The 25,365-nt window shown below is 47.0% G+C and overlaps 1 protein-coding gene across 1 annotated transcript in view; it reads left to right on the top strand.

Moving 5' to 3' along the window:
• The window catches only part of CSMD2 (CUB and Sushi multiple domains 2), a 607,094-nt gene that overhangs the window by 487,904 nt on the left and 93,825 nt on the right, over window positions 1–25,365 (top strand). Inside the window, exons 32-40 of the mRNA XM_039511298.1 lie at window positions 134–250; window positions 3,163–3,276; window positions 4,954–5,049; window positions 8,260–8,463; window positions 9,113–9,237; window positions 14,648–14,744; window positions 16,266–16,370; window positions 24,791–24,909; window positions 25,021–25,090. Of these exons, the coding sequence (XP_039367232.1) occupies window positions 134–250; window positions 3,163–3,276; window positions 4,954–5,049; window positions 8,260–8,463; window positions 9,113–9,237; window positions 14,648–14,744; window positions 16,266–16,370; window positions 24,791–24,909; window positions 25,021–25,090 (1,047 nt within the window). The remainder of the gene's footprint in view (window positions 1–133; window positions 251–3,162; window positions 3,277–4,953; window positions 5,050–8,259; window positions 8,464–9,112; window positions 9,238–14,647; window positions 14,745–16,265; window positions 16,371–24,790; window positions 24,910–25,020; window positions 25,091–25,365) is intronic.

The raw sequence follows: 25,365 nt of genomic DNA, 5'->3' as shown, positions 1-25,365 counted from the left end.
CCCAGAATTATAAGCACATGGCTGGATGTATTTTGAAGCAGTGGAGAAAATGGGTAATGCTTGAAGCTGGGGCTTGAATGACAGCTGCTCCAGTGATTTCTTCCAATGATTTCTTTCTGACTTTGTCTTTCAGCGCCGTGCGGTGGTCAGTACACTGGATCAGATGGAGTAGTTCTGTCTCCAAATTATCCTCGGAATTACACCAGTGGACAAATCTGCCTATATTTTGTCGTCGTGCCGAAGGACTACGGTATATGCCGTGCAGTCAGTGGGCTAGATTCTCAGCTGGTATAAATCAGCATTGCTCTGTTGAAGCCACTGGAGATGAGTCAGTTTATACCAGCTGAAAATGTCCCCCACAGTCTATTTTCTACAATTGAGTGTGAGTGTATTATTATTGGGGGGGGAGGAGGAATGGGAAATACAGCAAAAGTGGCACTATTGACTGTAAATTTAATTTCATGTACAGAGATGTTGGGAAATTTTTTAATTTAAAAATTACATGAAAAATAGCAAAAAAAAAGAAATTGACAAAGGTTTTGTTACTGGTTTAGGGGGAAAAAAGAGTGAAAATTTAATTTTACAGTGATGAGGTTTTGCAATGGAGCAGTGGCAGCAGTCTTCTCCTTCAGAAGACGTCTGAGAGTGCAAATGCATTCAGCCCAAATATATGCTAAATTTTGTGCTAAAATTGTGTGTGTGTGTGTGTGTGTGTGTGTGTGAGAGAGAGAGAGAGAGAGAGAGAGAGAGAGAGGTATGAGTAAAAATCAATCTGGTGGCCCTTTAAAAATCTTTCAGAAAATAAGTGTTTGTTGAATGGATATTTAGAAGGTAAATATCGAACTGTTAGAACAGCTGTTAGAACTGATCTTTGCAATTCAGCCACTGTCAAGTGAAATACTATCACAGGCAGTAGATAGAAATGTTGCCCCAGCAAGAATGATAATGCTCTCTGCCATTCTAATATGCACAATGAGGAGGTGCAGCCACTTGTCCCATATTTAGACCGTCGGATGAGAAAAGCTATCTCCCGCGTGCAAAGCTCCCTTTGAGATGTTATTTTTCCTGTAGGCTTGTCGTGACCTTCATTTTGCTAAAGCTACTGCATGGAATATTGGAATCTGAGATTAGAGCAGAACTCTGTCTAGTGGGCGGGGGGATGGGTTGGTGATTATTCTACGATAACGACAGCGCTATGCCCTGATTCAGCAAAACAAGCTGGGCTGAATAGGTGTGGGAGCATTCACGTGCTTAAGTACTTTGCTGAATCAGGGCCTAAATGCGCATCAGAGCCAGATTAAATCCATGCACCAACATTTTAGTTATCGACTCTGATGTTGCTTAATTTTGTACAGTGCCTGGATACCAGCATGAGCTGTACCTTGGAAACCCTTGAGACAGCTAGATGGATGGGTATTAATGTTGTTTAACATATTTTCTCTTTTTCAAAGTGAACTTAGGGCTCATGAAACTTGCTGCACTGACAGCGTGAAGCCCTGTAAATTTTATTCCACAAGGCAAGCTTCTGTAGGCTGCCATGTTATATTGATCTACAGTGGAGTCAGTCCCCATAGCCCTTGACGCAGCAAGGTTGGATAAGGACACCCAGTTCTATCTGGCACTGAATTAGGGCTACCAACTTCTTCCCCTCAGTAGCTAGCACACAGCAATGACCTTCAGTCTTTACTCACTAGAGGTGGGTTTGAACCCATGATCAAGCTGTGAAATACACCAGAGGGCGTTACCATTCCACAGTGCTATCCAGCCCCAACAAGGTGTTACTGTTGCTACTTTTGCTGATCCTTATGCTTGAATCAGTAAAGTATCTAAGCAAAACTTCTGGATGAGCGGCCTGACTTCCTATCTACAGTATGGTGACTGCTAAGTTAGTTTCTTTCCCCCATGCACTGTGTTTCAATTAAATTTAACTTCATTAAAAGTGAGTGGGGAAACTGCTAGTAGCAAATTCTGTAGGAATCCCGTTTCCTTTCTTTTCCTGATTCTCCAGACTGCAGTTGTCAGGGGGCTGGCCCAGCCCCCTCACAGTGTCCTAGCATGGAAGCCACGCTGTAAAACTGAATTTGAAAGTAACGAACGTTGCAGCTTAGTTGTTGATGAATTTCACAGTGAGGGACCTTACCGTTAGTGAATCTGTAGCTGGGCGTTTGCAACTTACAGATACACAGCTCAGGGGGAGGTGGGAATAGAGCCTTAGGTTCTTGAGGAAAATGTTGTTGTATTTTGAAAAATTTACAAAAATTAGCCAAATCCGCACACACCAACTTGAAAATGGCCTGATCATCTCATTATCCTTTTCCCATGGATGAGATGGGGGGTCATCTGGGTGCATTTACAAAATACGCAGTAAAATGGGGAACACAGAGTGACTTCCTCATTGGCAGTCTCAGCAGAGGTGCCTAGGACTGACTGGAAATTGAAGTATCTTTTCATCACTAGGAGATGTCCTTCCAGCTTGGGGCTGGAATTGGGCAGGGATGGTGTCCCTAGCCTCTGTTTGCCAGAAGCTGGGGTTGGGTGGCAGGGGATGGATCACTTGATGATTCCCTGTTCTGTTCATTCTTTCTGAAACACCTGGCATTGGCCACTGTCGGGAGACAGGATACTGGGCTAGATGGACCGTTGGTCTGACTCAGTCTGGCCATTTTTATGTTATGTTCTCAATTAAGGGCTCAATTTTTTAATTTGAAATAAATCTCACCCTAAGCATTTTGGGGCAGGGACCAGCTTTTTGTTCTGTGTTTGTATGGTGCCTACCACCATGGAGTTCTGGTCCAAGGCTGCTTAGTGCTATCAGAACACAAATAATAAATAATGATCGATGGTTATCACTGGGTGAAATTATATACCCTGTGTTATGTAGCAGGCCAGACTAGACTCGCCATAAGATGATCCCTTCTGGTCTATGAATCCTTGGCGAGCCAGCATTTTGGAAGCTTGCTGCTGCTCATGGTGTACCTGCTTTATGAATATATAAGGGATTTCCATCTGAGGGGCTGACAATTGGGCGCTTGTCTCTGGGTTCTCAAGACAGGCTGGAGGTACCTGAAGCTGAAGCATCTCAGCCTTGCGGGTTGGCTTTAGCTGAGTTGCAGTGTGTTCCCTGTCTCTTGCCCTCACTGGTTCCATTCTCTCCATTCACAGTGGTTTTTGGGCAGTTCGCCTTCTTCCAGACAGCGCTCAATGATGTCATAGAAGTTCACGATGGACCCAACCAGCACTCCCGGCTCCTCAGCTCGCTCTCCGGCTCTCACACAGGTAAGGATCAGTCACCGGTGCTGGCAGAGACGGAACGGCCCATAACGATCAATGGGGCCTTGCCTCTCAAAATGTCATCGCATTGACTGATCAGTGACAAGCAACGGCCCCGGGCTATGGCGAATATGGCAGCACTGCAGCCGGTTGGGGTAAGTTGGGCCAGGCCCAGTGAGTATGTCTACGCTGCAGCTGGGAGTGAGCCTCCCAGCTCAGGTACACAGACTCGTGCCAGCTTGACCGTGAACCTGCCTGGGAGGCTCAATTCCAGCTGCAGTGTCAGGGCCGGTCCAGGCACCGGCTTAGCAAGCAGGTGCTTGGGGCGGGCAATTCAAAGGGGCGGCGCTCCGTCCAGAATCGGGGCGGCACGTCCGGGTCTTCGGCGGAAATTCGGCAGTGGGTCCCTCATTCCCTCTCTCCCTCTTTGAGCTGCCACTGAATTGCAGCCAAAGAGGAAGAGAGGGAGGACCCGCCGCCGAAGTGCCACAGAAGAAGTGGTGCGGTTGAGCTGCCGCCCGTCTTTTTTTTTGCCGCTTGGGGCAGCAGAAAAGCTGGAACCGGCCCTGGCAGTGTAGACGTGCCAAATGTGGCATGCTGGGGAATGGTTATTTAGAAACAGAGAGGGATTAATTCCCTCTGTTACACACTGTACTCCAGTGCGGTGGCATATAGAGGCTGTGAAAGCCCTTTAGCCAGCCAGGGGAGAATTCCTCCTGTGCAGGCATTGCATGAATGAGGCATAGGCTGCCCTGTGCACGGCCCCTCACAAGCCCTTGCAAAACAGGGGGTGGCAAGATCAGGGGAGAAAGAGGCCATAATGCAGGGCATGATGGTAGATTCTGAGCAGTTCCAGATTGCTGAGCTCTTCATGGGCAGCCCCGGCATGGCATGGTTTGCTGAAGTGATGCTGGAGGCTGATTCAGTCCTCGGCCAACGCGCAATCACACTTCCCTGCAGGAAGTGATTGCAGTGTCTCTCCCCTCGTAGCTGGTGTTATCTTCCAACTGAACATTGTCTTCCCTTCATTTTCAGGACCCACCCATCCCTTGTTTGGCTTTAGCCTCCCAATGCTGTACTTATGGAACTTGTTTCCTTGTCATGTGTGTGCTGTGAGATCCCCATTAGTGGGCAATATACGTCTAGGCCAAGATTGACCATTGATATGGGGTGCTTCATTTTGGGGAAGCCCAGCTTGAAACACCTTAGAGGGGCCTGATTTTCAAAACACACTGAGAACTTGTCCTCATTGCTGATCACTTCTGAAAATCGTCACCAGGGACTAGACTTCTCAAGGACAGTGTTTTTGTAAGATGTGCATCCTACCTTTTTCTTTCCCTCCAAAATTTGAGTTTGGTTCTTTAAAAAAAGGAAATTATTTTTTTTTAAATTGCAGCCACAATTGCATTTTTTCTTCCTGAAAAAAAAAAAACCCACCATAGGCAACCCCCAGCTGTGCAGAGCCATGTGCTTCTACAGATAGATTCTCACTGATCCCTTGGTACAATTAACAATTGCTCTGTGTGTAAGGAAGACTCCTCCATGTCAGCTTCAGAAAAACCGATACCATAAAAGTTTCCCATGTTGAGAAGGTCTTAGTAGAAAGGCCTCAGTAAACCAGCTCCCTGGGTGATGCTGTGATACGTGTACGCCTGTCGTCTGTTTCCCTCTCTCCCTGTCTAGGTGAATCATTGCCCTTAGCCACCACCAATCAAATCCTCATCAAGTTCAGTGCCAAGGGTCAAGCAACTGCCAAAGGATTTCATTTTGTCTACCAAGGTAGGTGCAGTTGTGGTCTCAAGATACGTCCATGGTGAGTAAATATCTCATTGACATTGACAAGCACTTTTTTTTCCCAAATAGGTGGCCCAGATTTGAACCTGATCTTGCAAAGTCCTGAGCATCTTTGATCGCTCTTGTTTCAGTGGATTTGAGGGCAGGAGATCAGTGGAGTCAGGCACACAGGTGCAATTGTTTCGGTAGCTTGGAGAGAGGCCAAGCACATGGTTGGTTGTCTGTCTAATGCAAAAATGATTCGTCCCATTCGCCCTATTGAGCCGCAGTTCAGATTCATAGGAATCTCTGTTCTCGTCAGAGCAGAACGTGCTGGCAAGTGGACCCTTTTTTTGCAAAAACACGGATGGGCGTCAAAGTCTAACTTCTTGCTTCCCCATTTCCTGGTGGTTGTGTATGCGTAGGTGGGGATGCCTGTCTGAGATCTGTTAGAGGGAGGGTGTGCAAGGCATCCTGGCTAAAACAAAACACACAGTGCACAGACATTCATCTCTCTGGACCGAATTAAAATCAACAAAAGCATGTCGCTAATGGGCTTGTAATCTTTGTTTTTCCCACTCTCCCCGCAATTCCCGCCTGAAGTGCTAATAAATCTCAGTGGCACTGAGAGATGAAAATTCATTGATTTCCTATTCAGGAATAATCAGTGCTTTGACTTCTTTATTCCCACTGGGAGAAATTGCCCACTCACACAAAGGTCTGAGAGTCAGTCTCTCACCCCTTCGCTCTCTCCGAAGCTCAGCTGTATCTCGTACCATACAGCTCACAGGAGCATCATCCGCTAAGTGGCAGGAGCTCAGGCACTTACAGAAATAAGGGCAGTCCCTGGTCCCGACTGTCTTTTCTCTCCCTCGCTCGTGTTGACAAGTATTGTTTTAAAATGTTACAATAACACATTCCATTGTTACAATCCATTACAATAACGAGACTCCTAGTAGCCTGAAAGAACCAAGTCAGTTTCCTCTCGGTTCCAGTCCCAGCTCCACTGCGAGCTCAGTGTGGCTATGAGCAGGTCACTTAGGGCGGAATTTGCCAGGGAGCCTAATCAAGTTAGGTGCCCTGTTCGCTTGAGCGCTTTGAAAAACTCAGCCTATAACCTCTTTGTGCCTTGGTTTTCCCATTTGTAAAACAGAGGTAACAATACTGCCCTGCCTCACAGGGGTGTTGTGAGGGGAAACACATCAGCACAAGTAACACCTGAGATGGTGACAACAAAGAGGTTAAAGTGTTCACATGTGGATGTGACGGAACTTTTCATCATCAGTTGCACCCTCTATAGCCCGTTTCCTCTGTTGTTTGTATGGGTCTTTCACACAGGAGAGAAAAACCACCTTGAACTAATAGGAAAAGGTGATTGCAAACCCCCCAAAAATTTTCAGGGGGACCCAGGAGCCAGTGTTGTACCAGGAACTACTTTAAATTCATTTTTTTAAAAAGTCCAAATCTTTAGCTGGTGGTGTCCGTACATCACTGCGAACATGTTAAGTGCTAATCAAAGAATGATTGTGTACAAGGGCTCGTGATTTGTGTGAACTGAATGATTCTTTCTATGTGTCTCTAATAATAATGATAATACCTAGCTCTTTTATATAGCACTTTTCATCAGTAGATCTCAAAGCACTTCACAACCATTCCTATATTTTATTCTCACAACACTCCTGTGAACTCGGGCAGTGCTATGATCCCCATTTTACAGATTGGGAACTGAAGCACTGAGAAACTAAGGGACTCTCCCAAGGTCACACAGAAAGTCTGTGGCAGCACAGAGAAGTGAACCTGGGTCTCCCAAGCATGTCAGGACAAAGAGCCATTAGATTTGCCTACAGAGACACAGGTGGGTGAATGCAGAAACCATCAGAGCACAGTAGGGCGTTGCAGTGGGGATGCTTCCACTCAGGCTAGACTAATCCAGATGCTCAGCTCTGAGTGCCAAACACTTGGGTTACCTGTGCAGTGAAGACGTAGCCAGAAAGACAGCCTCTGCCCCAAACAGCCTCCAGCCTAACTGTGCATACTCAGTATGTACCCTTTAAAGTCAGAACCTATAATCCTGGGGCAGAATCTTTGCCCGATGTTCAGCGTAACATACATTCTTGGTTTGCAACCCTGTCTTGATCTAACTGTCATGCTGTCTGGAATGGCTCACAAGCAAGAATACCCCTCGGGCAGACTGTTAAGAGGTAGGACACAAGCCCCAAACTGGTAGTGAGTTCTGTAATTCGGTTTCACCAACCAAGTAACAAGTGGTAAATTCCTCAGGTCCTGTACAGCCTTAACATGGAGTCACGGACGGTCCCCTTGGGCATTCCGATCTATCTTGCCACCAATCTGTGACAGATGGTCATTTTACCCAAAGAGAGAAAATATTGAGGTTACTCCCAGTCCCCCAGGTCAATTTGCACCTTTGATCTCACACCAAAGACAATGCTTGTAGCCAATCCTGTAACTAACTAAAGATTTATTAAGTAGGAAAAAGAAATGAGTTATTTAAGAGGTTAAAACAGATAAACGTGCACACACAAATGAGTTGCAATCTTAGGTTTCAGATGGTGAAAGAGCTGCTGAAATATGCCAGTTCTGTATGTCCATTAGGGCTAACCCAGGTTAATCCTGGGGATCTCTTGCTTATGTTTAGAAATCTTTGTCCGTTAGAGTCCAAACATCATAAAAACACCCTAATTCCTTCTGGTCCGGGAGTCCAAGCTGATGAGATGAGCACTTCTGCACCTAACCTCTTCATGGGTGGGGGTGTGGGAGGGAGAAATTGACAAAGTTTCTGTTCCACAGTGGCCCATTTGGATTCAATAGTCCTTCCTAATGGCCAGGTGATAACACCTTCTGTAGGAATCCAGCATTTTGCATTAGGTGAAGCTTTCACCCACCCCCTGTTTGGTGAATTACATAGTTTCAGAACAAACATTTTAGTTATAGAGCGAACACTTGAGAATTACCTTATAGTATGGGATACAGGTATTATAAGTAGGACTAATACAAGCAGTATCCTACAAGCATGCCATAAAGTCTAAACACATTCTTATAACACTAATATCTATTTTAACCGTACTAATCCACAGGCGAACCAAACTGTTTTCCAGCTAAGCATTAGTCTGTGTTCAGAGAGCCCCAGGGCTGTGGCATGAGCTGGCTCCTGGTCTGCTAGCATCACACTAACATTTTTTCCCTCTGTGTTCAAAGCGGTTCCTCGCACCAGCGCCACGCAATGCAGCTCCGTGCCGGAACCCCGCTACGGGAGGAGGATTGGCAGTGATTTCGCTGTCGGGGCCATTGTCCGATTCGAGTGCAGTGCCGGATATGCTCTCCAGGGCTCCCGGAGTATTGAATGCCTGACTATGCCGGGAGCATTAGCTCAGTGGAATGTCTCTGTGCCTACCTGTCTTGGTTTGTAGACCTGGTTCTGTGGGGGATTAAAGGGAAAGCAAGTTTCTCTGCATGCCTAGCTCTTTGTACTCCTTGTGGGAAAGCCCTATAGAAAGTCATGGAAAACCATCCCCTTTTTCTAGGGTTTTTTTTAACGGAATATTGAATTCTATGGGATGATTACAATGACCTTTAGAGAGGGTATCATTTTCTACTAAGGACTCTGCTCCTGCTCGCCAGGTGTGCCAGGGTAGTGCCCAGCAAAGCTGGCCTAAATGGGAGAGTATAAATGGCATTATGCCACCTTTCTTACCACCCTTCACAATGCTGGTGGCTGAACCAGGCCATGCTGTAAATTAGACCAGCCTGAAGGCTGCTCTAACTTGCACCAAAAGATCATGGTTTCCACACTGATCTGGATTGCTGAAATGTGGTGTACTCCTTCCCCATCCCCGCCAACCCCTGATTTGGGGCCAAAATCAGGTTCCCATTGTGCTGGGTGCTGTGCTGTCAGGAACAGAGTTGCAATGCAGATGGTTTTATTCACAAATCACTTTCTTAAGTAATCAACCAGTCTTGGGTACTTTTCTGCCCATACCCAGTGAAGTGTTGGTATTAAAGCTGAGCTCTTCCACATTCAAGTTCTCATTTGCTTTTGCTTTTTTTTCAGTGCCTTGTGGTGGAAACTTGACCGAGCGTAAAGGCACCATCCTTTCCCCTGGCTTCCCTGAGCCCTACCTGAATAGCCTCAATTGCGTGTGGAAGATAACCGTCCCTGAAGGAGCAGGAATACAGGTACCATATTAAACAGCTATCACTGCAGTGTGATGTTGAGAGAAGGAACATACTGTATCTAGTGCACTTGTAGAGGTCAAGTACCATTAAGTCACTGCTACTCAGAGGTAGGAGATCAGTGGAATGCGTAATTCTTTTCTGGAATCAGACATTCATTTTCACCCAGGCTGGCAAGGTGGATGAGATTTCAGCGGGAGGATTAATACACGGGGAAGTTGGCCGTCAGAACTACAGAGGAATAATTAAACTGCTATAGCTATGCTAGTATAACTCTCTGTGTAGATGCTCTATTCTGGAATAAAAGTGAGTCTTTGTTGATATAGCTTATGTTGCCTAGAGCAGCCGCATGGTGTGTAATGATGCAGGTTTAAGTCATATGAACTATATCAGAATAAATCATTTTTAGTCTGGATTAGATTATCCGCACAGGGTCTGTACCGGCATAGCTATAGCAGTATAATTCTATCACTGTAGTTCTAGTAGTCAGTTTCTCCATGTAGTGAAGCCCTGTGTTTTGGTTTCTCTGGCACTTATCAGTCCTCCACAGAAACCCTGTCACAAACCTGAGGAGGCTGAGAATTAAATTCATTCAAAACACATCACAGAGACCAGTCCTTTAGATAAAGTTCCCATCCTCACAGGAAAGTATCTAGCTACATGTTACGCTGGCATCAATTGATGCAGATAAGATGGATTCATTTAATAGGGTTCATTCATTGCACGAGTCTGATAATCGCTGGGCTTCTTTCTTCTTTATACCATTTTATCTGCAGGGGTTTTGTTTATTAAATGCTCTTATTTTTTTATCAGGCGTTCGGTTAACAGAGTTTTTTTCCCCTCTCTCTGCAGCAATCATAGCTGTTGGCAAACACAGTAAATGTATGTCTTATGACATGCTTGTTCTGACATCAGGTACACTTTTATTACCCTGTTCCTATGTGCTGCAGATCTGCGTCTGACACGAAGCGACCAGGCTGCATTCTGATCTCTAGGACACCAGTGTAAATCTGAAATGATTCCATAGACTTCAGTGGAGTTACTCCAGATTTACAGTCTTGTCACTGAAATTAATATCTTGCCTGATCATGGCCTGTCACATCCGTGACAGTTTGTTAACAGGCGGAATGGAGGGGATAAGTGCTCTGTGGCTTCTAAAGGGGCTGTCACTACTCCCAGACTGGCAAATTCCTGCTCTTGTTTTGTATTTTAAGTCCAATTAACAGAATGTTTTGCAAAGGTGCAAAATGCATCACAGATTCCTTCCCACTCATCTGAAATGTTAGCCATTAATACAATCAAATTGCAGGAGGCTCCGTTTAAACATGTAAACAGTCGATACATTTTGCAAAATGTTTGGGACTCACATTATCAAGAGGTGATAATTAATTCACTGATTTTTTTTAAAGTGATATCAATAGATTCCACCACTTTTAATGCAAAGCGTCAGTGGGAATGTTCTCAGCACATGCAGGCAATCATTGTTTTTACATTCCTACATTGGGTATGGAAGGAAGTGAATAATAATGTAGGCTGGTAAGAAAAAACATGTCTTTCATTCATAAGTACTCTCCCCGTGATTTCATCTCCCCATCATTATGATGCATCTAATAAACCCTCCCACAAACCATAGTGGGTAAAACTAGAAAAAGTAATATGAGGAAAATCAGGAAATAATCCAAAAGCCCTTTTTCCACTAAGGGTTTATCTACAGGGGGGCACTCAGGAAAGTTAAAGTGGATTAGTTAAACCTCACTAAACCCATGTGGACACTCTTATTCAAAATTAAAGTGGCCTTAATTCAGTTTACTTTACTTCCAGAGTGAATTAAGATCATCTAAATTGAACAAAGCCAATTTAATTCTGAATTCAAAATGTCCACACTGAAGTTTAATTATAAATATATGGAGATGTACCTATCTCATAGGACTGGAAGGGACCCTGAAAGGTCATTGAGTCCAGCCCCTGCCTTCACTAGCAGGACCAAGTACTGATTTTTGCCCAAGATCCCCAAATGGCCCCCCCCAAGGATTGAACTCACAACCGTGGGTTTAGCAGGCCAATGCTCAAACCACTGAGCTATCCCTCCCCCTTTAACTAACTCACTTTAAATTCACCCCTTTTCTTAATTTGGATTAATGATCCTGCGTGTCCTTGTGTAGACAAGCCCTAAAGGTGACCTGCAAAGAGGAAAAAAAATTAGTTTGGGTTTATGCACACGAGAAACAAAAACCATCTTGCCTCTAAGTGAGCATCAAGTCAATCATTTCCAAAAGCTTAACCAGCGCAGTTCAGCATTCGATGCCACGGTGATGGGTAGGGCCCTACCCAATTCCCGGTCCATTTTGGTCAATTTCACGGTCATAGGGTTTTTAAAATCATAAATTTCATGATTTCAGCTATTTAAATTTGAAATGTCACAGTGTTGTAATTGTAGGGGTCCTGACCCAAAAAGGAGTTGTGGGAGGGTCACAGGGTTATTGTAGGGGGGTTGCAGTACTGCTACCCTTACTTCTGCGCTGCTGCTGCTGACAGCGGCGCTGCCTTCAGAGCTGGGTGCCCGGCCAACAGCTGTTGCCTTCCGGCTGCCCAGCTCTGAAGTCAGCACAGAAGTAATGGTGGCAATACCAGGAGCCCCCTGGTCTCCCCCATGGAATCTCTATAGTATAGGGTAAAAGCACACAAAAGACCAGACTTCATGGGGGGAGACCAGATTTCGCGGTCTGTGACGCATTTTCATGGCCGTGAATTTGGTGGGGCCCTAGTGATGAATCATCAGCAAGGGACTGGCCCTCGGCCCTTCAGCACAGGCCTCTGCCACTTGAGCTAAAGAAATAACTCTGTTAGCCTGGTGCAGCACTTCTACCCATGCCACTCTTCACAGGGGGCCACAGTGCATTTCGCTCATGGTGTGAGTGGGGATATGGATGATGAATAGATCCACAGCTTTACCCATGAAGACGCACATAGACCCAGGGGCAGAGATGTGGATCCAGATGACGTGACCCCTTCTGCTGAGGAGGCTGATGTTGATTTCTGATTCTTTTTCTCTGCTGGAAGTTTCTCAGCTGAAGAAAAGTTTGCAAAGAGCTTTGACAGGTGGAACATGTCACCATGAAGTCTGCCTCCGGGAGCCGTCAAGAAAAGGGATGCACTAAAGGCAGCACAAGAGCAATTACTCTGTGTTTGACCCACATAGAAGCAAAGCCAGCATCTAGTTATGCTTATGCACCCCAAGGCGCTCTCTGCACTGAGGTGGACCACAATGTAACCAGAGCCACTTAGCCCTGAGCACCTTACGTGCCCCATCCCCCCAGTTACCTCCTTTTGTGTGTGAAATGTTCAGAGTTATTAGATACTAATTTAAGTATCAGTTTACCCCCGTTCTGTACAACAATTAAAGGTTAAACAACCGTAAATCAGAGGAGGCGGCGAAACGAAAGCTTTCTTAGCAGCAACGAGTCAGCGGCAGGGGTTTTATGTAATCAATGCACCAGCTCGCACTTCTGCCATGAATTATTCATTCTGGGAGCAAACCTTCCTGTGAATTAATTTCTATACATGCCAGAAAATAGATGCAGATCCCTCATGAATCCACATCAGTCTAGAATTAGAACCTTAAAATGTTTATGTCTTTATAAACATAAATAAAGGATTTTTAAGACAGCAAATGAAACTCACTTTCCTTTGTAAAAATGTAAGTAATAATTGGGGTGCAATTATGCAGGCTGACAGGTATTGACTCTGTCAGTGTGATAGGTAATGACTCCACAGGAGTCATTAGTATTCCAGCTAGATAGACTCGGTTTGTTTAAAAAAAAATAAGGCTGCAAAGTTATTTTATCATTCAGAGTAAATCAAGCAGGAAAACAGGTTAAAGTGCCAGAAATAATGGTTTGATTTTTTTTTTAACTTTGCATTAGCAGGCAAAAGGAAGTCAGGCATTTGGACTGGATTTGTAAATGCAGTGTAGGCATTTTAGAGGAAACGGGGGTGTTTTCGTAGGATTTCCAGATGGGCGGGTGGGGCGGGGGTGTCTGGGAGTGTGTGTGATTATATATAAATCAGGATTTGTCGTGTCTAAAAGTACCTGTTAAGTGCTTAGTCCTGCAAATTGCCTCCTGCTGAGCTCAGTGCTTAAAAGAGTAATTTCATTGAATTTAACGGGACTTCTGCTGATCATAAGCATTGGGATTGGTAAGTATTTACATTATCCAAGCGAATAGCAGCAATACGTATATGCAAGAGCCCTGGAAATGAGAGAGATTCTATCCAGCCAGCCAAAATGCCCAAATGTGGGTACAAAATTCCATCAAGTTAGGCACCTAGGTAAATGGTCTGATTTTTGTCAGGGGCTTAGCAACCACAGCCCCCATAGATTTGAATGGCACTTGTGAGCACACAACTCAGCACTTCTGCAAATCCAGACCTCTTGTATAGGAGCCTAAATATGGGTTTAGGTGCTGGGGACCGTCAAAGAATGCTAAGGGTGCCCCACTGCCTTTGATTTTCAGTGGGAGGTGGGCCCCTAACTCTTAGGCTGCCTTGAAAATGCCAACCTAGAAGCACAGAGCAACTTGTTTCTCCAGCACTTTGAATTCCTTGTCCCTAGAAATACTATTAGAATCTGTCTGAAAAGGCATCAAGAGAAAAAAAAAGTCTGCTGGTAATCACTGGAGGTGTTCCTGCTGAAGAATAGGAGCTATTTCAGAATGCAAAAGCCGTATCAGTAGCTGTAGAAATTTTATTTATTTGGTGATTTTTGAAGCCCCTGCTCCTGGAGTCATGTGATTACATAAGAATCTCAGTTTTCATTTTTAAAGTAAATTTCCAGCACTTTTAGTTGTAGGGAAAAGCTTGAAAACAAGGCTAGAGTGCACCCAAAAGGCTCAGAAACTGAAGAAAAATATGAACCCACAATTAAAAATAATCATCATCGTATCATGAGTTTCAAGCCATTCTTGTGATTTCTGATCACGGGGCATTGGCATTACTGTACATGGGAGCATCTTCCTTCTGAAAACATCACGTTTTAGGGTGAAAACGTACTGAACTCTGCAGGAATTTTGCCAAATTGAAGCAAATGACCAGATCCTCAGCTGGTGCAAATCAGCTTCTGAAGTCAAAGGAGCTGTGCTAGGTTGCACCAGCTGATGATCAGGCCCAGTATATGGACTGATGCTTTCCAGTTTTGCTGTAATCATTTCACTCAGCCCAACCAGTGACATTCTGAGACTGAAGTTCTGTTAACTTTAGTAATGCATCATCACGGGCTGAGTGACCGTTCCTAGTGAGATCAAACCACGGGACACATTATTATCTTTATTAATGGCTCCGTGGTTGGTATTACTTTTGCCTATTAACAACATAGGTACTGAGTGAATGATATTCTTTTCTTTGTTTAATCTTTCAGATTCAAGTGATCAGTTTTGTCACTGAGCAGAACTGGGATTCCCTGGAAGTGTTTGATGGAGGGGATAATACGGTCACCATGCTGGGAAGTTTCTCTGGTAGGTGGCTATTTAAAGTCCTATTTGCAGTATTCAGCAAAGCACTTAAGCACAAATTTAATTTCCATTGACTTCAACTGGACTGCAACATATGTTTAAAGATAAGCACATGTTTAAGTGCTTTGCAGGCTAGGGATGGATTTAAGCATGTGCTTAAATGGGACAGTGTGCTTTGCTGAACTGAGGCCTTGGGCTATGGTTGGCTTCAGAAGATGCCAGCAGAGAACCTTAAACATGGCACTGGCTGGTCACCTTTGTAGTGTTGTTAGGTTGGTAACAGCAGTACCATGTCCTCTTAGGGAAAATGGAGGAAAGCAGTCTAGTAAGTAGGACCTGGGAGTCTGGACTCTTGCCTCTTATGCTCCAGGGATGGGACTGACCTGTCACTTGGTGACCTGGAAAAGGTCAGTTAGTATTGCTGAATGTGTCCACACTAGAGAGTGTTGAACCCATTTTCCAGCAATGTTCCAGTGGTGCAGTAGCAACAGTGTAAACGCTAGTGTAGGGCATAGTGTTTGTACCACCCTGCTTGTGAAAACCTGCTGTAAATCCTGTCTGCACTAGCACTCTCACCATTGCTAGCATTACTAAGCTGCACCATTGCTGGGTGCAAAATGTGCTTTAGATAAGGCCTCTGTGTCTCATTTTACTCATCTGTAAAATGGGTGCAATTCTATGGCACTTTCCCTAAACTGCTCTACCAACCCAGTGCTTGTACAGTGTAAAGTCCAAGATTGCCGCCGCCTTTGTTAACAATGAAAACAGGAAAAAGAGAACATCAAAACTAACTCAAGCTTTCTCTCTAGACTTGGTTGCTAATATGGTTTCTCCCTCAGTATCACTCAGCCATCACCCTAGATCCTCTCATCCCAGAGAATGATATTACCTTACATCCAAATGGGTTAACAAGTCACCTGCATCACTGAGTCACTAGAACCCTTTTAACCCTTTCCCTGCAGAATCAACACCTGGGTGCAGTGTTTCTGGCAAAAACTTGCCGTCGGTTATTCACAGCATTGTGAGATTTAATTGATTAACATTTTTCAATGCTTTGAGATCCTCAGATGAAAGGTTCTGGGTCAGATTCATAAAGAGTAGTGGTCACTGCATCCAGGACTGCCCTTAGTCACACGTATCAGATAGAAACACTTGCACCTGCTAATGTAATAGCTAACAGACTCGGGGTGGCGTAATGCACTCCTGGCTTCCTCCGCGACTCAAGCTCCACTCCCATTCATCCTCATCACCAAGTCAATCTCTCAATCCTCCAGTCCGGCTACTCTCTGGCTTATAAGACTTTAGGTGATGAAATGTGTCTCTAGGCTTTGGAAACATCTTTTCCGACCGTTCTTGGCTATTCCTCTGCTGGACTCATGAGAACCTGCTCAAACTGAGCGGGCTGTTAAATTAAAGGACTTTCTGTTCTCAGATTCTTCTCAGATTTATGCAGCAAATCTCGAAATATAAAGGGGAGGAAAAAAAAACACCTTACAGTACCATACATCCCTCCTCTTTTCCCAGGTACGACGGTGCCTGCTTTGCTGAACAGCACTTCGAACCAGCTCTATCTGCATTTCTACTCAGATATCAGCGTGTCCGCCGCGGGATTTCACTTGGAATACAAAAGTAAGCGCAGCTCCCAGATGGGTTCCTGTAACAGCACACGCTCTAGCTTTGATCCTGCAGGTCCTAGCATGAGGTGTAAGGCGGTGACCATTCAGTGCAAGTGGAGGCTGCATAAGGTGGGGGAGGTTAAATGCTAGGTTTTGACCCGGTGCTCAAACACCATCCAGGCCTACTCTCTTGCGGTCAAGTGCACAGGGTGTAAAATGCGGGCATAGAATAGACGTGGCCAAGGAGGTATTTTCATACATGTGATCCTCATGCTGCGGCTGATGCGCTTAGCTGTGACATCCCCTGTGTAGCCTCGCCCATGTTACAAGGCAGGAGTACGTTGGCAGCCTGCAGGTTAATAGATCAGGGTCCCCTGCACTTCCTTGGCACTTCATACCTTGCACTTACACATGCTGTACTCCGCTGCTGTGCCATGTCAGTCCCCCAGTGCAGGAATGTGTGTGGCGAGCGTAGGTGCACGGCTGTCCTCCAACCTTGACTTCCTCCCTGTGCCGGGATGCAGAGATCGTTGCCGTGGGCACCGCTTTGTAATAGCACCTGGCCCTACGTGGAATGAAAGAATAGAAATGAATGTGGGCTTGCGACAGTGTCTGTCTTAACCCACCTCCCATCCCAATGAACTTTGTGAAGCAACAAGTGAGATGCTGGCAGTGCAGCGATGGTGCAGATGAATATGGCAGGGGCATGCTTATTAATGACTTTCACAGCCTCAGACATCAGACCTGGGAGGCTTATTAGCATGAACTGAATAGAAAACCCTGAGGAAGAGCTTCCCGCCAAAGCAGCTGCTGCCCCAGGCAATCTAGGACGAGTTCCATTGCTGTCTCCCAGTCTTTCTAATAAAAGATTCACGTGTTGGTGCAGCCCCAATCACTGTTAAAGGGTCTGACCACTAGGGATCTGGAGGTAACCCGTCAACCAGACGTGACGTAGGGTCACTTCCCCTTCTTGGACCTCCACTCTAGGAGGATGTGGGAGCATCACATGGGTTTGGACAGGGAGCCTGGAGCCATCCATACGAAAGGGGGCCTGGATCATGTGCATCTCTGCAGGACACTGCGTCTGACTGGAGTGGGGGTGGGAGGGATTTTCATTAAAGAGAACTGGCAGGTTTTGAACATGAAGCCAAGGGTTCGTTCTTCCTGCTGCCTGTACTTTGATTCCTCATCTATGACCAGACCTGGCCAATCCAGAACAGCTCTCTTGGTAAAGCTACAGCAGACAGCCATGCCTAGGTGGCTGTAGGTATCTGAATGATAGCTGGAACTGAATCCAGCAATGTACGAACTGCAGGTAGCAGAATGATAGCTGTTATGAAATTGAAGGTATCTGTAACAGCAGTGGAAGCAAGCAGGTTTTTGCATTTACAATATATGTCTACCACAACCAATCCAGGGCATTCTCTGCTCCCTACATGCGTGGAGGTTAATATTCAGAGATATTCTGACTCTCTGACTCATGCCTGAATCAGTATCAGCAGCACTGAGCTGATGAGAGATGTGCTGAGACTCTTGTCTCCTTTAATGGAATCTTCCTGCAGGCGATGTGAACATAATTGTTTCTTGCTGGACACCCTGTCTTGACAGCTGCTCACTAACATGACTCTCGCCTTCAGATCTTGAGCCAACAGATTGTGGGTTTTTTTCTCCCCAAAGCCGCAGATAGATTTCGACTGTTTCTCATTTGCAAAATGTCCACAAAACCGCATAAAGGTCCTGTGCTGTACAGGTGCCTCTCTGCAGAGACTCTGTGCCCTTGAGAAATGTCTGCTTCTACCAGACTTTCCAGGTTGCTTCTGTTTATGCATCAGAAGCCTGTGTGTGCTAATGGTAAAGCAAAACGGCAGGAGAGGAGGGCTGCTTGGGAGAGGCTAGGACCCTGGAGTCAGACTCAGAAGATACAGGTTATGAGCTTGCAGAAGTCTCTTCCCCTTTCTGTGTCTCCTCCCACCTTTTGTCTGTTTAGTGTGTAAGCTCTTCAGGACAGGAGCCGTCTCTTACTATGTGTGTTTGCAGCACACCGCACAGCGGGGCCTTGATTTCATGGGGACCTGTGGGCACTACTGTAATGCACAGAAATGATTCTGGATTTTATTTGCTTTGTGGAAGCACCTGGAGGCCCCAGATCAGGGGGTCAGGGCCCCATCGTGCTAGTTGCTGCACTCACAGATAATGAAAAGACAATCCCTGCTCCCAAACAGCTTGTGGTCTGAACAGCTTCTCCTTGTAGCCGAGCCACTGGCTTGCTCCATGGCTGGGATCCGAGGGATCAATGTAGTGGCCCAGGAGTCCTGTGTTCTAACTGCAGCTCTGTCAGCGACGTGTTATGGAGGCTGGTCACTTAATTTCTCCGTGTTTCAGCTCCCCATCTGTAAAATGGGAGTGACAGTTTGCTGAGAGGATCGGTTAATATGTGTCCTGCATGTTGAAGTTGTTTGAGATCTGCCTTTGGGGCTGCAACCCTGGTGCCGGTGTGGGAGCTTTGACATCCCCTGGGAGCAGAGCCGGCCCCGTGTTGCCTGGTGTTTGGCACGATATAATGCTTCGCTGTTTCCGCTTGCTTGTTACGGGTAGGTAGCAGGGCTATTTATTTCTCCCGCCATGTGGCAGTGATCTGTAGAGTATTTCCTCATCAGCGTCTTGGCCAACACTGTGCTCCAGAAAGCTCAGTTACTGTGTCAGGAACCGCTCGTCTGTTTGGCGCACAGCCAGAGGTGGAACCTAGAGCGGCAGATGCTTCAGTGAACTGTTAACCACAGCAAGAGCTGGTGGAGATGGGCTGGGAGTGTCTCTTCTCTGATTTATAATCATTGAACCGAGAAGGGTGCAGGACAGCAGCTGTTGGGAGCGAGGCTGTATCAGGAACAAGCAATATCCTCTTTGATCTGAACCTGACAACAGCCCCAAATGTTCAAAACCCACGAATCAGATCCCTCAAAACCATGAGATTGACTCAGGGTGGGCGGGGAGGGAGTTTAGCGTTTAAAGTTTATTCTCTTGACCAGATGTTCATTTAAGTCATTTGCTCCCTGCCTACGGAGTGTTTTGGTTTGGGGGATGGTGAGCTGTGGCTTCATATATATGACCAGGGTTGGTACCCAGGACCTCCAGCACTGAGCACCACAAGCCCCATCACTTGAGCTGAAGGCGCACTCCTTTGAATGTGAGTGAGTCGCAGGCTTTTATACTGCTTGGCCCCAGCAACTGTAGCAAAACACAGTCCCATGCACAGAACCAGCGTCCCGAGGCTTCAGGAGTTTGCAACCCATCTAGATTCCTTGATTTGTAAGTCAGAAGGGACCATCGTGATCAACTGGTCTGATCCATAACTTTTCACCCGCCGATTCCTGCCGCATAACAGATAGGGGGCCATTTGGTAAGGAGCCAATATACAGAGACACCACCAGGGATAGAACCCCGGACCGTCAGCCCCCCAAGCACATGGCTTGGCTAGTTGAGCTGAAGAAGAGCTCCTTTACCCGGAAGTAGCAGGCTGTTGCCGTTGCCAGAGCCAGCTGTTAGGCAGACAGTAAGCCTCACTGCCCAGGGAAGATCTTGTAGCGTGGGCTTTGCTGCAGGAGGCATGACGGCGTTCATCTCTCTGCAAGGATTGGGAGGGTTTTCAGCTGCTCATTGGCTCATCTGCTAAACCCTCCCTCTGCGCTGTACTGAAACAGATACAGGAGAAATGCCCTGTGTGGGAGCATGTGACATTTCCAGGTTTGAGCCGTTCCATGTTGCTCCCTGCTGAGCGGTGTGTCGGGGAGAGGGGTGTTTGAGCTGGGAGTTCTCTCCTAACGTTCACAACCCGGGTGCGAGGGGAGGGTTGGAGGGAATCTGTTTAGCTGGTAGTAGGGGGAAGAGTTTGAAGAGACGCAGTTTGCATAGAAGGAGGCATTGCATAGGGCCCCACCATATTTTTTGCCATTGTTTCCATCCCTCTTTGATGGTCACTAGATCAGCTCGGGCCAAGGTCCTTCCCACTGACTGGGATAACGTCCCTGCATGCTGCGATCTCTGAGTTGGGAGGGGGGGCATTGCTTCCATCTGTCCTTTAAAGCAGGTCCTAGAGATGAGCCAAACCAGATCCATGTTTCCAGCTCTCCCCTTGCGTCCAGGAACTGAACTGGAGGCGAGAGCTCGCCCCTAACCACATCCAGGCGCCTTCCCCTGTTCTCTAGAGTTCCCAGTGAGAGTGTGAGGCATCATCTCTACTCTCTTGTGGCCTTGCTCTGAGTTAAGCTTGAGAGTGAGCATTCAGGAGGGTTCCTAGATGGCAGCTTATACAAGTAAATTACCTCTGTACTGCGTTCCATTGCTGAGGTTGAGAGCTCTTGGAGCAGGGACCTGGCTTTCTGATCTGTGTTTGTAGGGTGCCGAGCACAAGGGGGCCTGGTCCATCAGGGTGGCTCTTAGGCTCCACAGTAATACAAACAACAATACTTATTATCCAACTGCAGTTCCTTGCCCAGATACACACACACACTCACACACTCTCTCTCTCTTTCACCTGGAGACTGTTTGGCACCGAAGCTTTGCTCTGTCCACAACCTGGCTCCCATCATCTAACCCAGATGGCAGCTCCCACTCAGCCGGCCACGCTGGAGAGCTCAGTACCACCTGCTCCCATCAAGAGGGCCCTGGTCTCCGCAGTTTCGGGGTGGAGATGTGAAGGCCCAGGCTGGCCCCAAGGCTGCCTTCTGTGTCTTTTGTCTCTGGCAAAACCACGGTTGTGCCCAAAAGCTGTGCCAGGCCCTCCTGGCCTGGCTACAGTTGCCTAGGGAGGGATAAATAGGGCAGCCTCCAAGCTCCCAGCATGTCATCTCACCATTCTTCCATCCATGACAGACATATTGCCCTACAGAAGCTTCCATAGTAACCACAGAAGGGTCCTGCATTTCCTGCCATCTCCTCCACCCTCACCCCCGTTTCCTGCCACTTCCCTTAGTCCCCAAGGTCATGCACGGATTTGCCCTCTCCCTCTTGTCCGCTGCCATGTTCTCTCCTTGAAGCCCAGTGTCGCTCTGGTTTACGGCTTGCCTGTCTGCACAGGATGCTGTCTCTGGGTCTGTGAAAGTGAGTCCTGCCACTCAGCCAGCTGCCCGGGGCTTGTCATCCCTTCTGGGCAGCGTCTCTGCTACAGAGCGCAAAGAGCCTGGGAAGGAGGGTGCAAAGTATGCTCCCCAGCATGATGAGAAAGGGGCTGGCCAGGCATGGTTTGACATAGAGGCAGCGGTGTGAGGCATCGGCAGGGCCACCAGCCCACCTGGCAGATCTGCTTCCCATCTGTTTCCTCCTCTCTCCATCCAGCCCATTGTTCCCAGCAGTGTACACATCTGTAGCCAGATGCCGCTCTCTCTCTCTCTCCATGCAGCCTGTGGGCGCCCCCAGGTGAATGCTGCCAGACAGGCACGGGGAAGAGGCTTGGGTGGGTCAGCAGATGAGCGACTTGCTGGGGAATGCATCAGTCTCCCACATGTGTTGGAGGGTGTCTTGCCTTCTCCTTCTCAGGGGCGGGTCACCCTGGTGCTTCCTAGCACTTGTTTGATTGTTGAGGGAGACCATCAGAACTCGGTGGGGATCCCAGGTCTCCTCATTGCATTTCCAACCCCTCCTCCATGCCTACCAACCCACTTGCAGGCACGTGCTAATCCAGCCAGTCAGCCGTGGTTTTTCCTAGCCACTGGGCAGCAGGTCGCCAGATGTGCCCATATCCCATGACTTTCTTCCCACTGGGCTTTTGTTTCTTTACTTGAGGAGATTTGCTTGTAGAGAGAACCTGCGTCCTTTGGGACTGCCGTGACCAGCGGGCCAGGAACAGTCAAACCTGACCCATCAGGCGCATCCTTGGGTGGTGGTGGTGAGATTGGAGTCATGATCAGAAAGGGTGGGTTTGACAGCTTTGGTAGCCCAAGAGAGGTTGGTCATTTGCTATGAAGACTCTAATTCAAGGCAGTGGTTTGAGCATGGGGCAGAGAGTCAGTAACTCCTGGGTTCTGACCCATTTTCTTCTGTTGTGCGTCCTTGAGTCATTTCACCACCCTCTGCCTCAGCTTTCCCTTCTGTGAAATGGGGATAAGAGCACCTCGCTCCTAATGTGTTCATTAGTAAAGCAGTACCTTAGTGCAAGGTATAAAAACAAGAACGCCAGCGAGTCCATGAAGTCTAGCAACGATGTGGCTACTGCCATTGATTTTACATGGAAGGCTCCCAGATACTACGGTGATGGTCAGCAGTATAAAACCCTGAGGTGGATAGATAATCATGGTTCTCATCTGAGGCATTGGCTGAAATATACTGGGTGCCCCATTTTGGGGTCCGGTTTCCAGACTGGGACAGGAAGTTTCCAGCTTGTACATTTAGGAACACTGGAAGGAAGCAGTGTGAGGTGAGCTCATATGTAGTATTTCTTCCACCTCTCCCCCGATCTGATCCCTTAAGAAATAGCCCTTATCTCCACATGCCCTAAAGCCAGAGGGAAATGAGTGGACTTCAGCACCGAGGATGACTCAGTCGCCCACTGTTCTGTGTGAGAAGTTATTCAAATCTGCTCTCACTACTCCCTGAAGGTCAGGAGATACAGCCAGGCACGTGGCCATGTGTGTTTTCTTGCCAGGAAGCATGACTCTGGTTTCAGAAGGGGAGTCCCCATCAAACTCGTGTCAACGTTATTTCTTTTTCCCCCTGCTTTCTAGTTCAGCCTCCAGCTTGTAGAGTCGAAGCAGAAAGTTAGCCCTTGGAATGATGCTGAAGGTTATCTTTTAGCGACAGCTGTTAGTGTGGTGAGTGAGGGAGGTTCTGGCAGGCAGCTGAGCTACAGTGGGCATGAGGTGACTGCAAACTACTGTCTTAGTTTTATCTCCATGTGGCTCCACGGAAGTGGGAGATGGGGGAATACATAAAGAGGAGAGCACCTCACCGGACATATGACCTTTGGGGTTGCTAATCCTGTTTGCAGGGGGCCTCCTTCCCATTGTAATTGTAGCCTGGAAGGAAACGGGATTGAGTAAAATCTTCATGGAATATTCAATGTAGATGCTATGAGAGACCCACATCTATTACTGTTACCTGTCTCGAATGATAAATTCATTCCATAATTGAAGAGAAAGAGGGAGGGGGCAGAGAGAGAGGGGAAAAATGGGATTGTGCCATCTGTCCCCAAAACGGATAAATTACATACAAGAAAAATAATGTACTCTTTGTACTCCAAGCATGACTCAAATACAATGGAGTTGGTCAAGCAAGGGACAACTGGGATTGGCTTCCTCTTCTTACAGATCAGGCAGCGTCGGATACAGAATGATGTACAGCAACATGAATACAAACACAATTTAACATTCTCAAGGGGGCTTTGGCTGCCTCAGTGCTTTGCTTTTCTACTCTTTGTTACTTTAAAGACTGATGTATTGTTGCTTATGTATAATACAGCAATTATTACACTGCTGACTAGACCTGAGTCAGTGAGGGCTGATCAGTAGCATTCATGCCTGTCAACCAGAAGGTTACATCTTACTTATTCATATCCGACGAATACTCTCCCCAAGGGAAGTGTTGGGAGCCCGCTCATGCAAGACGAATAAAATTGGACTGAATAAAGCACTAGAGAATAGAGCGGGGGGAACTATTAAGATACCAGAGAAAGCTGCCGAGGCCAGGAGTGTAAATGAGTTGCTGGAGCTTCTTCGTGGAGGATGGAGAAAAGTGATTAGGGCTGTTAGGAAGACAGGAGCCATGGCCTGGGCATACAGATCAGCTTAGGTGGCAAAAGAAAGTCGCATGGGATGCAGCACAGACTTCGTTCTAGGGATGCAGCTTTCTTGCTGATGGCCCTTGGGAAGAGGTTATGGCAGGTACAGGTGTTCCCAGCCCAGAGGTAAATGGATTCTGTAGGGGAGGGATTAGAACTAGAACCAATGGGGTAAAATGAAAGAAGGGTGAATTTTAGGTGACTAACGGGGAAATAGGGCAGTGGTGAGTTCTGTTAGACCCTGCGATGGTCTCCCAGTGGAAGTGACGGAAGCCCCATCACTACAGGCATTCAAAGCTGGACTGGGCAAGGCATGCCACGATACACTGTTTTGGGGGGGAATTTCATAGGGAGATGGAGATGGCAAAATGGAGTTTCCCCGTTTGATTTCTATGGGGGATGTCATTAGCGACCATTGAAGGGACTTAGTGAGTTAAGATGCAGATTCCCCTCTATGGTTTATGCCCATTTCAGTACACACGCTCAGTTGCATTGGATCTTTCTCTGTGTTTGCTCCTGTGGTCTCTCTCCCCCTTGTTTGTCGTGTGTTTGTAAGTATGATTCCTTGTCCCATTGAGACCCAAGGTTCTTCCTTCTCTGCCTTTGCCATAGTTCACATTCCCCTCTCTCTTTGAGCGTTCAGTTTCACGCTTTCTTTTTCACAGCCGTCGGCCTGTCCAGCTGTCCGGAACCTGCAGTGCCTGGGAATGGCCTGAAGATTGGCGAGAGGTACTTGGTTAATGATGTCGTCTCCTTTCAGTGTGAGCCAGGCTATGCCCTTCAGGTACTAGACGCTTGCAAATCCGGAAGGTTTTTGTTTTCTGGGCTTCAGCATTGCTGTGAAACGAAGAAACCCCAAATCTCCTAAACATCTTATTTTATTTATTTTTTGTAGGGGCACTCTCACATTTCCTGCATGCCGGGGACCGTCCGGCGCTGGAATTATCCACCTCCACTTTGCATCGGTAGGATTCGGGCCACAGCTTAGCTGCTTCTATATGGTGCACTTTTATCATGTGGGGGAATAAGCGTGGGTGAAAAGGGAAGGACCGGTCGCACTGGGACTGGCGTCCAAAACAGCAACAAACCTTGGTTTGGTTCGATTCACAAAGCCCCATCAGTGAATCTACATCATAGAACCATCAGTCCTGTGCAGAGGGAGAGCCATTCCCCCTACCTGTCATTCAGTGGTGGTCACCCTGCAGGAAAAGAAGAATGGTAAAGAACCAGAACCTCACCA

Source organism: Mauremys reevesii, linkage group 23 (genome assembly GCF_016161935.1).
Source record: "Mauremys reevesii isolate NIE-2019 linkage group 23, ASM1616193v1, whole genome shotgun sequence".
NCBI lineage: Eukaryota > Metazoa > Chordata > Testudines > Geoemydidae > Mauremys > Mauremys reevesii.
Note: the sequence above shows the minus strand (reverse complement) of the source record. Positions and strands in the feature narration are given on the sequence as shown.